We start from the raw sequence: 15,814 nt of genomic DNA on the forward strand, positions 1-15,814 counted from the left end.
ACTTATAACGTAACATAATACACTTTAATAAAACCTAAATCTAATCAAATATACGGTATTTACAATTTTCTTAACCTAATAACAATAATAAAAATAATTAAAAATCAATAAAAACAAGGATATACAACGATACTATGACCGCAATTATTCGTCAAATTTAATGGCGCTTATTAAATGATACTAGACTAATATAGAGTTTTATTTAAGTGTTTTTTCATAACAAATTAAAATATATCGTCGCTTAACTTGTTTTGCCTACGTAATGATACTTTGGCACATACGGTTTATTACAAAGTTTTAAGAGAAGCAAAAAACAGGCACACGCGAACAAAGCATGAATTCACTATTTCGAGGACACCGTGTTATTTGTGTAATGAATCAATGTTACTGTTGTCATGCCGGATTCATGTGATTATTATGGCGGAATAATAATGGCGTTAATACCAACATCATTTCTCCTACTACAGACTATCAAATAGTCTGTAATTTGTAGATTCATTGATATTGGCAAATCAAATAAACCAAAAAACAGTTTTGCATTAATTTGACTTTGACTGTGGTAGACAGATGATACCAGCGCCATTGCTCCGACACAATCTCGAAGATTATCTATAAAAAATAAAAATAAAATGCCCTGTCGCTGGAACCTCTAGAAAATGATACGTAGATCAGATCCGCCAGTTTTATTTTAATGCCATCATCACAATTTTACTAAAGCAAGTGCATTAAGTACTAAGTAAAACGAACGTTCTTAATTCGTTGGATTCTATAAGTCATAAATCAAAAAGACCCTATGAATTCCACACTAAAATGGATGTCTATGTATTTACAAACTTTTTTTCTGTGGGTGGATGCTACTCCGGGGTGCGGTCGATAGGGACATGGGCCGCCCACGTCCCTTTGCCCCATACCCCGCGCCTCTTCCCCTGACCTATATGTGGGGTGGGACGCACGCGTATTAGTTATGTAAGGGTAACTTAAACGTGGGTGATATCAAAACTTAATACATGAAATGAGATGAATTGGTAAATGGTTTTATTGTATGTCTTATAATTTAAAATCAATATTATAATTATTTGTTTTCTACACTAAATAAAATTTAATATAAATGTTTGTAAAAATAGTAATGCGGTTAAATGAAATGACTCGAAGAGTATATTTAAAATGAATTTATTTATTATAGAAATATATGCATTATCCTTACAGACTATGCCAATACAAAAATGTTGAAAAATTAAATAAAGTATATAATACGTATGTATATATTAATATAATAGATAAATAATATACACAACATCGCTACAGTAAATTATATATGTCGAGGGTAGGTTAATAGTTTATAAATTAAGTTTTTACGATTTTATTTGGTCCGTGGCTGTGTACCTTTAACGCTGGCAGCATTTCCTCGCTGTATTGCGATATTTATTCGTTAAAATAAAAAGAAGCAATACGTTACGAATATTCGTACTTGCAGAATATCTGACACGAATTTATAACTGAACCCACCCCAAATAAGGAATTGACCAAAACCGGCACTAGAGTATTTTTCTTAAAAGCCTGACTTTCTCCTAAGACGTATTATCGATCAGTGGGAATTTACAAACAAAACAAAAAGTTGCCTAAGTAGGTACTGCCAAGAAGTTGCAAATGTGTTAATTGCAATGATTAAACATCGTAGTACAAAAATAATAGTGCGTTTTATATATTGGTTTGCTGAATTTCGCCGATACCGTTCGGCGAATATGAATATGTATTATGGTTTTGATTTATATGGCTTGATATTTCATTATTTAATATTTAACATTCATAAAAAAGTTGCATTCATCACCAATTATAATTATATATTTATAAAAAGGTTCTATTTGTCGAGCTTATCTACATAACGTTCATTTAATACTCATTATAAAGCAAAATTTACACTAACAGCCAGCCAAATCAAGAGCGTAGACCGAAGGGGAACCACTGGCAAAAATAAAGATATTATATTAAAAGTTTCAAAGCAAAATAATTCAAGTAAGACGGGCAGTAGGTTGCATTCAACGCTATCTTGCAGAGTGTGTCTAAGATCAAAGGTATCAAATGTCGACCTTCCAGCTGATCGGATGTTTTGCCATAGGATACATTATATTTACTGTCTGCATATATATACAAATACTATGTTAATAATAGCCAGGGAAAATGGTTTATTAACTTACTTATCTCTATTCAGATTAGATTCATGACATTCCAGACATGTCGGACATGGATTTGGTGGTATTTTTCATGTGGTTATACCAAATGTTCTGTTACTGGCTTATTGAATTAAAGAAAAAAAGAAAATGCCGAAGTATATAGGTATCTAGTTAACATACTTCTTCTACATGAGTACATGATACGGAATTTAAACTAACATAGATCTCACTGATAATATGAATTAACAGTTTTATTACATTTAGGTTCATTTACGTTGACTTGGCAGATCGTGTTTTTATTAATTAATGTACCAATTTAATTGTTTCTTTTGCGAAACACAACACGGGAGTGAAGCCGTGAAAACTCTTTGGAAACAAATTCAGGTCCGTTGGTATTGTTATTCCTGTGCAAAGTTTTTCATTGTTCGCTGCGATGATAAAGCGCCTCTGGCGGAGAAAATGTAACATTTCAGTCGTTTTTTCCACAGTTACTGCTAGACTTTATCATGAAGTGGTCATGTGCTATGTGCTTAAACGCTGTTTATTCATTGATCTGGCTGGCCACATCTTGGTGTGACCAACTAGTACTTGCCATTTCAATAAATACCCGGTTACATCATAAAGTCAAATCTACCATATGCACACTCAATATCGTAGGAATAACTGTCGTACTGCAGTATTGCAGTATTCGCTTATTAAGAAAACCATTCTGCCAGTCTGAAGTCTGAACTATAAATATCGGTCCGCAACAATGGAGTCAAGTAGTTAAGTACTTAGTACAAGTACAAAGAAAAATACCTCGCAAAAACAATAGTATGTTAACTATGTTAAGCAAGACTTATTTTAATATCACGGTCGAATTCATTTAGGTACAATTTTTAGGATTGTTTTGACGTAACTTAATTCTGACCTTTAGTATTCAGTATGTATTAAGTGCAACTGAAGACGTACAACAAACCAAAAGTGTGACACAAGCTGTCTCCATAGAAGCAATCATATAACTACCTTATGACAACAATAATTGTTAGTTGTGGTTTAGGGCGTAATCCGAAGGAAGCCGATGCAAGCCTATTTATAGAATTCACATTTGACGCTGGAAGTATCGTATTGGCTCAATCGTATCCGTAAAGGTATTTCATAACTCATATTAGTAGGTAGCCATAGGTACGTACGTAATATACCTACGTGTCTATGAAACCATACGTATGATTTGGTGTCGATAGGTGCGTAGGTACGTTATTATACTATTTTTACCTTCTTTCATCCATCTTGGTATAGCACTATAAACACTCGCGTTTTGCGCATAAAACCTTTATAGACTTGGTTTCCAGAAAAAGGCGCACTGGTAAGACTGGCCGCGGCGACGGCGCGCAGCAGAATCGCGCGGCCTCGACCTTGGCCGTCAAAGCAGCGCATGCGCCCCGCGTCGCGTCGCCCCTCGATTCCTCCGCCAATTATGTCATTATGTTTGCCGTTGTTGTGTTGCCAAACAGTCGCGCTCTGCTGGAGATAGATCCTGATTTCTAACATGCTTTTCAAATACATAGCTGTAGCAAACATAATGAGTCCTGTAGGATATATACTCGTATGCTTGTAAACGCAACTGGTCATATCCATATTATCTTCTAAATAGGTATTGTAACAAATTAGTTATGTAGATAGCTGTAGATAGATATATGTAATAGCCAAAGGTAAGCACAAGGTACCATTAGAGCTGATGTTGTTTAATTATAAAAAATATTTTTATTGTAGATGAAATCTTCATTTATTTCCTTTTTTAGTTAGTATTTGTAAAGTTCAGTGAGAAATTAATGTGGTTATAAGTAGGTATATGTAAGTTATTCAATTCAGTCGTTGATTAAACTTATTTAAATTCTTAAAGGAAAATTATTTGCATTGAAACTTATTATGATAACTCATTTTAGGATCGTATCTTGGTTAATTGAAAAACTTGCCACTTACGCTAACTTAATTTAAATTTATTACAGCGCCACCTATCAATTTAGTACTTAACTATACCAACTACATTCGTTTCGTTTTCATACGTGTGTTGTCAATCTAGATTAAATTTTATCAGTGTATGTGTTTGACAATAGATGTCAGTTAAAACAATATAATAAAGAAGTTCTAGAGACCTCAACTTCATATTTAGACAATTTCTTAATGACTAATTGAATACGATTTATATAATTCATAGATTTTAGTTTAAATCACATGTAAGGATACAATATAATTCTTCAAATAAAAAAAATACCTTTATTAATAATGTTTTACAACGGCAGTCTTATACACTTTTTTTGAAAAAATAATGTAATACGTCATTGGATCTTAACAGCTAAATATTACTTAAATCTTTGAAGATGATACAATATCAATCGATGGGGGTAGATTATCTTGAAGATGTCCGTGTGTTTCTGGTTTTACTTCGTCCGACGGCGCTATTTTTCTGAAAAATATACGTTAATTTAAAAACAATATATTTTATTTACACTGGACGCTTTAATCACAAAACAGGCCATGGGTTTTTTCCCCAGCAAAACAGTGATTAATAAAGGTTAAAATTTATCAATGAAATACAGCTATAAATCTATTTGGTACCATCGTCCAATGAGTTATTTCTGATGTATTAATTATTTTATTACATACAAAAGTATTTCTCTTACATATAAAAGTAATTTAATTGCATTAATTAAACAGTCAGTACCTTGGTGAAAAAATATAGGTGCATAAATTATTGAAAGGTCCTTCAGCCAATAACCAGATAAGAAGAGACGCTAGGCATCCTATTATTATAACCCCAAAGGCTGAAGTGAACTGAAAATTTGGTAAAAATACATTAAAATTGTTATATATGCATAATAAATTAATTAAAATTAGTTCTTCGGTCACTTCTCATACTTTCGCAATCAAATCTTAGTCGCACGCATAAGATGCTTACCAACATATAAAGTTCAGTAAATTTGATATACAATCGTGACTTGGTCCCCTTTATATGTCTTGTTTAAGGCGTTTGAAGATGGTTTAAAAAGGCCACTATCATTACAAATATTACCTTACCTGTCTTATATAATCGTTGTGCTGTGGATTTCTTGATACCGCAACGTTTCTGATGATCAACAATGAATGTACGAGATATAGGCCGTAAGCTAATCGGCTTAGAGGCACCCAAACGTGCCAACTGAAGAAACTTTTCAACAAAGCTAAAAAATATTGTTAAGTTTAAAATGTATATATATTGTGTACTGGACTCGTTTTCTATACAAATATGTATCTTTATTTTAACTGTAGATTTAAGTATTATAAGTTTTATTGTCATTTTACATATAAATAAAAAGACAAGCAGGTGATCGGTCACACGTGCCTGATACACGCCGGCCACTTTTTGGCAACCCGATTTATTCACGATGTTTTCTTTTACTGTTCGAGCGAATGTAAAATGCACACTTAGAAAGAAAGTCCATTGGTGCACAGCCGGGGATTGAACCTTCGACTTCAGAGATGAGAGTCACACACTGAAGCCACTAAGCCAACATTGTTCATGTTCTACAGTTGTTTACATTGACAACTAGATGACAGCTTTTAATATACATAAGTCGTGCCTATCACCCGCCTATAATTGAAAATTTACTGGTCATTTGATACTTAAATCAATGTATCTGTTATTATAACATTATAGTAAAAATATTTATATAACAGACGTTTATTATGGTTTCGCAGTTGTGACTTACGCACGTGTCCAAAGGCGCAGCTTAAGACAAAAATGGAAATACTGAATGCCCAAATTGGTCTATTTAGTGCAGCATATATGACACTTTCAGCAACTGTGTAACCCCTCCATAGGAAAGGGGGGCCGGAGAATAAAACCGCGCCCATTAATATTATTCCAGCACCAGCTCCTATTGTTGCCCATTTCTGAAAAAAGAAATATCTTTGTTGCAGAAATTGTATTGCCTATTCCTGCTTTAGACAAATATTGATTTGAATTCCACTGGATTGAAAAAGTTATCACAACTTGACTGATTACTCAAGGGTCTTATACAAACAAGTGCCGAACACCAAATTTCCTAGTTTTTATTGATCAAATTGTACGCATCGCTTAATTTTTTTAATGAATTGTTAGTTAATATATTAAAACTGAAACTACTTATAAATTCAAAAATATGAATGAAGTGTGTCAAGCAAAACCAGTAATAATTGCTAAAAATTTACATAATGCAACTACTATTTTATCGTGTTTTCTGATGATTAAAATTTAGGACTAAAGAAGCAAATACCACATGCAAAAGATTAATCATAATTGCTTAATGGTTGAACCTGTCGCGTCACATCGTTCTGCATGAGCGGACAATCAAAGTTCATATCATCGCCGTCACACACGATTGAATATTTTAATCTTGATGGATTTATTTATTTATTCACTTACAGACCATACATGCCAAACTCATACTAAAAATGGACTAAAATATATAAGTATACAATATTAATTGTAAAATAACATAAAACACAGTAGATGCTAATTTCCAATACCCTCCAAGTATACCCTCAAATCAGAGTACATATACTTGATACGATATACGCAAAACAAAGTTAAGCTATTGTTTTAATAGAATTTTCTATCGCACGTAAACACATTACATCGACTACTTCTCTTTCATTGTTCACTGCTGTAAAGTTCTTCCTAAATAATTAAATAAATTTGCGCATACATTTGTATAAAAGTTTTCATTGAAGACAAACATATACTATTATTTATTAATTAGGGAGTATATAATTTATCTGTAAACTAAGGCTTAAGCGATGTTAATAAGCCATTTTTATGACTATATGCTTTATAAAAAACTAATAGCTGCCTTTTTGTATCGTAGTTTCTTTTATTAAATCAGACAGGAGGAGGAAATTTGAGGTTAAGTGATGCCGCCGGCTATGGACACCCTCAATGCCAGAGGGCTCGCGAGTATGTTGCCGGTACTTTAAAAATTGCTCTTTTATTGAAGTTCCCTAAGTCAAATTGGTTCGAAAATACTTCTGTAGGGAGCTGGTTTCACATAAAGGTAGCCGCTCAGTGAAATGACAGCGTCGTCCGCCATACGTCATCCGTCCGATCAGCTGCAGGTATTAATCCGAACAAGTCCTCTGAACACTCCCCTGGTAAATGCGGATGAAAATGCAAACCACATTTCAACGGATCAAGCCACTCGGAGAGGGTTTGGTCGTCTTAGAACCGCTCTTAGTTGAATACGGTCAAGTGGAAGAAGCTGGTACTGGGGAGCCCCTGCCCAAAGGTGAGAACAGCACTCCACTTGGGGTTTGCGCATTACGGTGGATCGAGGTGCAGTACCTTGTCTTGCCTTGATGATACACCAAGCTTTGCCACCCAATGCCAACGCTGCTTATACCTCTGATATTCTAAATATTCTAAAAAAAACAAGTGACCATATCTCAAAGGTCGTAGGCATTAGCTAAGTACTTTAACATGGATTACCTGTGTAATAGTTTTCTGCTTGGTACTATAGTACACGAAGATATGGCCGGTGATGAAGCCAACTAGATATGCGCCGTATCGGGTGTGACTCTTAATATAGGTTAAATGGAACTGCTCATGACGACGAGGGTCTACCACAAAGCTAAAAGAACAAATAAAAGATCAATCGCATACAATTCACATTTCCGTGTGACGAATCATAATTATGTATATGAGATAAATTCTCTCGTTGGGACTTTTTTAAAGAAGGGGGAGGAAAATGGCAGGAGGCTCCTCTGATGTTAAGTGATACCGTGCCCATGGACACTCTCAATGTCTGAAGGCGAGAGCGTTCCTGGTCTTTTAAGAATTGGTACGCTCTATTATTGAGGGAGCTTGCATGGTAGAGAACTTTTCTCGACATTGATATCAATAGTAGATACTATTGAGAATATAATTTACATTTTCTAATATTCCGCTATTGTAGTCTACTTAGAATATTTATAGCAATATTATATTTTATGTAAACTCATGATCTTTATTTATTTATTCCTCTACATTATTCTACCTTAACAGTTACTACTAATTCGATAGAACGCCAAAATAATACCCACACCAATTATCCTACTTAATATACATTAAAAAATTATATTTATATGCCTAAATCTGATTATCTAACAATATAGCAAGCTATTCTTGTGAACTCAGCCAGTGTACAAACAAATAGGTCTACCTCAACAGAAATTTCGTTAATTATTTCTATTGCTCGCGTGAATGACGCTTTGCTAACCAAGTTGGAATGTGCGCGCGGTACATCCAAAAGTTTAGACATAAGCCTCAGGTTTCTACTTGGTACCCGTTGACCTCTCTTCTGATCTTAATCCTTTTAAAAGTTTTTGCATACACTGATTTTGCTGTTTGGAGTACCAGATAGAAATTTGTACATCGATCACTGGATGATTTATCTCCGAATTAATTAACTTAATTATCTAAAGCTAATAAACTTACTTGTAAGTAAACAACTGTACCGGAGGCAGCTTGTACAAATATGTAATGACTCCCGGAATTATGATGGCGCTTATCATTAATATCATCATCCCAATACGGCCCAAAGTAGAAGACTTCGTGTAAACCCAGTACATTAATAATGTCACTATGTAGAAGTGGAAGTCGCAGGAGATGTACCAGGTGACGATCAAGCACTGCAAAGATGTAAGTCAATACGTATGGGTATACTTTTATTACTTTGAAAGAGAGTAATTCCATAAAGGCTGGAAATGCACTTGCTAGTCTTTTGGCAATATGAATGTCCACGGGCGGATGGTACCTAACATCAGGTGAGCCTCCTGCCGTTTGCCTTCTATTACATTAAAGAAAAAACAAAACTTAGGCTAGGAAAAAATAAATTTTCTTTAACATAATACTATAATTTAACATAATACTATTTTTACAGTAGGCATATGTTGCAAACTATCTCTTCCAAAATATATGACAATTTTGGTAATCATTAATGTTACAACAACAATATGTATATAACATTCAATAAAAAAAAATCTAGTAATTTTTATTTACATATTGTTAAGCAAAAAAAGTATCAGTAATACAGAGGATTAGGCATGAGTTAGGCCCTGTTCGCGTTAAATCGGTGTCAGTTAAAGAAGGATGACAACTTGACTGATGCACGAACCGGAGATGATGGTGGTGTTCCGGCGGAATGGCGCAAGAGAGTGAAATAGAGAGAGCAGCTGTTGCGTGCGTACTGAATATAAACCACTTATCGAATCGCATTTACTATTTTTCTTTATTCATCAATTAAGTGGAGACACGTCAGTATTGATGGTTAGTGCTAGTTTTAGTCTTATCGATTATTGAATGCGACAGCCGAACCAGCGCATGTTATTTTACTGAGGGAAGGGAGCATCCTGGATATAGCTTCCGAATACCCAGGCCCACATAGGCACTTAGGCACTAACCTAACAATGCTTTCTTTAAAATTGATCAGCCGACTACTGAATTTATCCAACCAAGGATAATTCTATCTGTTAAAATTGCAGAGAAGGAGATGGATAAATGTAGATTCAAAAGTGTAATTTATTGTATTAAAACTATATAAATTTAAATCTTTTGTGTACTTTTAACTAAAGAAGCTTCTTTTAAGAGTCAATTCTCAGCATACATAGCGTAAATATTCCTATCTTAAGAACAAAAACGATTAAATATTTTTTATATAACTCTTATATATTTGAATACAATCGTTATTTAAACTTATACGTTTTTAAAAGATAATAAATGAAAAAAGACTAATGACTAAATTTACTGATTTGAATATTTAATTATGAATAAATTTTGTATTCATAATGATTTATGAATGCAAGTGATTAATTATCTTTTGTAATTATTCCGAGCCGGTACTAAGTATAAAATAAAAAAATGTGAATTGAAATTATCTAACAAAGACTTACTAAGTTATGTGTATCGACGTAGTTGTTCAGCATCAATAGATTCAACCACCAGTTTTTCCGACAGCTGCCTGTTTCAGCTTCCCGAAAGCTTTTCCACAAAGGTCCGGAGCCCATGTACGGGAATACGGATGTGGTGAAGAAAATGACGTAGGCATACGCTATTGCTAATCTGAGAATAACAATTTTTGACATACTTAAAGTTCGCGAATAGTGTATTGACGGTTAGTCCATTGAAATATTACAATTTGAGGGCTAAACTGAACATTTGTCAGAGTCTGCGAAATTTCGTCAGAGACTTCAAATTAAGATAGAAAACTATAAAGTTATTCGTTAATATGAGCACTTACCGAATATATCTCTTTATAAGAGCGATAGGCAAACTTGGAATTCGTTTTATTCTCGTAAAAATATTTGCTGTTAGAAAACCAGACAGCCAAAAGAATGTGTCCACCGACAGATCGTTGTGTAAAATAAACATTCCATAGACGGAAAGAGCTTGCTGAAATAATTAAATTTATTAAAAACTTTTAATAAAGTCTAATACCGCGATTTTCATTCATACAAGATTAGCTCATTACGTACTTGTAATATAATAATAAATGAGGCAAGTACGGTATCGAGTTGGTATACGTAAGAGGATGCAAACGGATACGAGGCTTATCTGATGATATGTGATACCGCCGCCTATGGACTGACTACTGACATTGCCAAAAGGCTCGCAAGTGCGTTGTAGGCCTTTAAATTTATTTTTTGTGTAAAAGAAATTAAACATCTCCTGGCTTAGGTAAATAACATTAAAGATAAAAAAATCTATATTTCGTTTTTCGTCACGTCTTCAATGTGTCTTACTTGGCGTTTTAAATTGATTAACTAAATAAATTATTAATTAGATTTTATCAATCAATACATATGCTTAAGTAAATTAAGAAGGTTTGACAAATACCGAATTTGGTCTTTGTGAAAAATTGTTACCTTATCAATTGTGTACCCGTTACTCATTGGCCCTGAATTGCTCATCCCAAACTGATGGGCTATAACTATGATGCAAATTGTAAAAAATCTTATTCCATAGAGAACCTCGATGCCTTCTTTCTTTAATTTTAAAAGATCTTTCGCATTTTCGTTTATGTCGAAAGCTTTGGTTACAAAGTTACCTAAAAGCAAAGTTTATTAAAATAAAAACATACATATCAATGTCAAATGACACGTCATATAATAACTTACTATATTTTGATCCCTTGTTTAAACTCGTGCTTATTATAGCAATTGCAAGGGGACCACCAGTCAATGCTCTGTAAATAATTGTATTACATAAATCTTATATCTTCTCCAACTCTGGTACTAACCGAATCACGAACAGAATCTACTTCTTTAACGGCTTTGTTATTATTATTATTATAAATAAAGTTAATTTTGTTTTTCTTTCTGGTGAATGTTATCTTCACACATTTCTACTACTGACTAATACTTCTATACTTCTTCTTCTAACTTATATTCGATTTTGTCTATAATAGTTGCAAAAGGTATTGAACTCAGCCTGGATTTTGTGACAGTCTTCTTCTTTGTTTATTTTTAAGTATATCTTTTTATCATCCGCGAACATAAGGTAAGTAATTAGAATCCTTAATGCTGCTAATTATGTCATAATGATATGCATTGTATAACAGGGGACCCAGTATAGATCCTTGAGGAACTCCAGAACTTATATGAACAAAGTCACCTCTAGCACAAATAATAAGACCTTAGAATAAATAATTTCTTGACGTTCATAAGTGTACATGTTTACCTATAAGAATAAAGATATTTTGATTTGATTTGAATAAATATCTTTCTATAAACATATAAAAACTGTAACAATTCCCTGTTCATCCGCATATGCTTTCATCGAGAAAACGTACGCGTTTTGTGTGATATAATTTTAAACTTTGTCTAAAAACGATTAAAACACACCTTCATTTCCTGAAATACACTAAGGTAAATTACTTAGTATGATGTACTCACATAAACGAATAAAAGAGGGCATCGTACTCTAAACGTTCATTTGTTTTTTCGCAGCTGCTTACAGCCACATTAGCCTTAAGACCTGCTGTTCCCAGGTGGCTGTGTGCCAAGAGGATTCCCATTAAACGAGTTACAGATTGTTTCTCACACACTGCTGGCACACATACACCCCATGTTAGCTGGTTTAAAGGCCTTTCGTAGGGGCCAATGTACTGAAAGAATTTCAAAGTAATCTAGAAATATATAAATGTCATGTCGTGTTAGTGACACCACTAATACCTCAAGATCAGCAGGACCGATGTTAGTTATCTCTTTTGTGGTGGATTCTTCTCCGAATAGCAGAATAAGTAATAATATATCGGATAGGTTATTAAATAACAAGAAATAAATATATAAATTGTAAGAATGCAAACAGCCTATAGTGCCATCTGTTGACAAAACTACGCATCATTTTACATCTAATTTGCGTCAGTTCCAAAAATCCGAACTTCTAGTGAATGAGGAGATGCATAACCAGGCATTGCTCTTGATCGAACACATGTGTTACGTCATAAAAAATATTTTGTATATCAGAAAGTGCTTTAATATGCAGTATCGCCTTATTGATGCTAGAGAGAAGAGACTTAATGTGTAAAACTGCAATTTTTTTTTAAAAAGTTCATTGGGGCACAGCCGGGGTTCGAACCTACGAACTTGGGGATGTCAGTCGCACACTGAAGCCAAACGCCAACACGGCTCTGAATTAATTGTATTGAAGGCGCGCTTATAAATCTTGTAATGTATCGTTAGCGCTTTGTTTCAGAAGTAATAAAATAGTTTATAAGAAATAAAAGTGCAAACAGAAAAAAGAAGTTGTTCTGCAGGGTTCTCGAACTCACTTGAAACTTGAAAATCAAACACTGACACGCTATAATAATTATATTTTTATTTTTACCTATAGTAACTTTATGTGAACTATTAATGTGACTAATAAATAATTTCCTCTCACCTCAAGCAAATTTAACGCCGACTGGTGGGGATCATACGGGTTTGACTTTCGTTTCTTAGCATTTTTGTCTGTTCTTTCGAGTACAATCTCTGCTAAGCAGTACTGAGCCCGCAACTCCTCATGATCTTCGTACCACGGCGCGTCCATACATTCATCGTAGTTACCAAGCTGGAAGCGACTGCCATATAAAAGACCTTGTGGCTCCGCGGGTATTGAATCCCAATCTGGAAAATATTGTATGTAAAACTTGCAGGTTTCCATGATAAATGTAACTATGTATAATATTGTATATCTAAAAACTTTGGCTGGAAAGTTGGTTTGGTCATATTTTATAAACATAATAATAAATAAACAACATTATCTTAATATACATAAATTAATTAGTTTATGGTTAAGTAGTTTACTTAACCGATTTCAATCAAATTTGCACACCGTGTGCAGTTTGATTGACTTAAAAGATATCCAGGATAGCTTACATAATATGTATATGATTCTACTGTACGTTTATGTCATTATGCCCCTTAAAAGGCTGGACCGATTTGAATGATTTTTTGTATGTGTTTGGGTGGAACCCTGGATGGTTTAGATTCTCAAATCAGCCCGACAGATGGCGCTGCAGTTGGTACTTTCATATTTTGTTAAATATCCTTATTCCTAATCGCTTGGCAGTTTGATGACTTGTTTCACAATTTTTTGGGATAACTGTCATATTTTTCGTACATGTATGCTCTTATTTTTTTAAAATATAAAATAATTATACCTAACATCGACGTCATTTATGACGAATTTTGACTCATTTCTGAACAATACATTTATTTGAATGGACATTGTGTGCAAAATATCGGTCGGATAAGGCAGCGACAGTATGAGCATGCACAATACGGAAATATGTTAAAATTGTAGTTCATTACAAATGTAATGTGTTTGTGTATGACTTTCCTTATTAAATCATGATTATGGATGGTTATAAAATTTACATAACAGTTTTTGCAACTGCTTACAATTTGAGAAGTCAAGATTCTTGAATTCTTTTTCTCCCTTTTTAATACAAATCAAAGCACCCTCTTTAACTGCATTATTGTAACATATTTTTACAATTTCAATAACAATTCCAAACCACATTGAACTATAGATAGTAATTTCGCACACTATAATTATTCACGGTAAAGAATTAATTAGGCAAGTAATTATATAGAAATCTTGGTTATGTCCTAATAAATAGCTTTAACTTAATTTTTAATTTTAGAAAGTATTGCGTAATTTTTTCAAAAAATACTTGAAAATATACTGAGTTTTAAGTGTGATTTATGAGTTAGCGGTCGGTAGTGCCTTGAAAGTTGTTCATAATTTTAATTTTCTTTGTAAGTTAAAATCTAAATTCTAAATTTCCAATTTTGATGTTAAGGGGTTTTTGTTTTTTTATAATAGAAAATAAATCTAAAGAAAAAATTGGAATCGTTTGAACTGACTATTTATTTCATCTTCCTAACAGTAAAATAAAACAATAAACACAAATTGTTTAGTATACAATGGGCGGCCTAATCGCTAACAAGCAATCTCTTCCAGGCAACCCTTTTCAGAAAATAATAGTTTAAAAAAGTCCTAGGTAAAACTGCAGGAAGTGCATAACCAAACCTATAAAAATAAAACAAAAAGTAACAAGTAACAGTAAAAATGTAACAATTACCAAACTCAATGTAAAATAAAAAAGAAAATATATAATAATTTAAATACTAAAGGTCAATCTTACGTTTAAAAGTATATAAAATACATCAAATACAATTTATACCACCCGAGTAAATACTTTAAATTTAATTCGATTTTATAAGCTTTATTAGGTAGCGTCATCCTTTAGCAACGTTTTTATAAAATTATACAAGATCTAATTAAAATTGCCGACATCACTAGTTTTATCTAACATTTCCGTGAGTGATAAAAAAAATACACAAAAAGATTAATACGCGATTATAGACCAATTCAACTTCGCCGAAGTTTTTTTTTTTCTCAACATGGCTGCGAAACTAAATGAAATAATTAAATTTCCACTTACTCCAAACGGCCCATAATGTAAAATTCTGCAGGCTTCGAAGCAGCAACAATGTCTGTTGCAGGCACGGTTGCTCCTCTTGGGTCCAATTTTGGTTCTTTAAAACAAACAGCACATCCTCAAGGTAGACGTAACTTTCGTTAAAAAGAAATGTCTTCGCAATCCCATTGTTTTTCCCTTTCAACTCCTCCTTATGAGGCACCCCACTTCCGACATTTTTTACAACAACTGAACTCTCACTTATAACAAAATTAATTGAAATAGTAAATAGCACCGCGTATCTCTGTACTGCCTGCATGTCGCAGCGTCTGTGAACTGATGCTTAGGCCGAGAAGATACAATATAAAAGAAGTGGAATTGCATAATTAATGAGGAGTTATTATCAATTATATATACCTAGCATTGTGTTCAATCTAATAAAGATTTATTGCAACAGCCATCGAGGACGCAAGGTACCTTTAAATGTGTAAACTGATATATGTAAATTAAAATTAGTCTTTTGATTTTCACAACTTTTTCTCCCGTAAAGGTTGATATTTATAATTTAAATATTGTTATAATTCCGAAATTTCCTCTGGTTAGATTTGAATTTTTGGTATAATTTCTACCTTTTTCCTATATGAATTGTATACGAAACTTCTACTAGATTAATAACATATCCGTTGCACTGGAGACGCAAACTGT

General features: G+C 33.3%; 1 protein-coding gene across 1 annotated transcript; it reads right to left on the reverse strand.

Annotated features, from left to right (window-relative positions):
* Nucleotides 1–4,038: 4,038 nt before the first annotated feature.
* LOC110997464 (nose resistant to fluoxetine protein 6-like) lies at nt 4,039–15,435 on the reverse strand. Its single transcript, XM_022265629.2, has 13 exons — nt 15,134–15,435; nt 13,084–13,307; nt 12,096–12,307; nt 11,319–11,386; nt 11,067–11,248; nt 10,442–10,593; nt 10,095–10,263; nt 8,641–8,834; nt 7,654–7,795; nt 5,900–6,083; nt 5,229–5,371; nt 4,876–4,985; nt 4,039–4,617 (listed from the first exon to the last, which is right to left on the reverse strand). Exons 1-13 carry the CDS (start codon nt 15,426–15,428, stop codon nt 4,518–4,520), a joined length of 2,175 nt encoding a protein of 724 aa, XP_022121321.2. The 5' UTR covers nt 15,429–15,435; the 3' UTR covers nt 4,039–4,517.
* Nucleotides 15,436–15,814: the final 379 nt, after the last annotated feature.

The sequence above is a fragment of the Pieris rapae genome, chromosome 1 (genome assembly GCF_905147795.1).
Source record: "Pieris rapae chromosome 1, ilPieRapa1.1, whole genome shotgun sequence".
In the NCBI taxonomy this organism is placed as follows: Eukaryota; Metazoa; Arthropoda; class Insecta; order Lepidoptera; family Pieridae; genus Pieris; species Pieris rapae.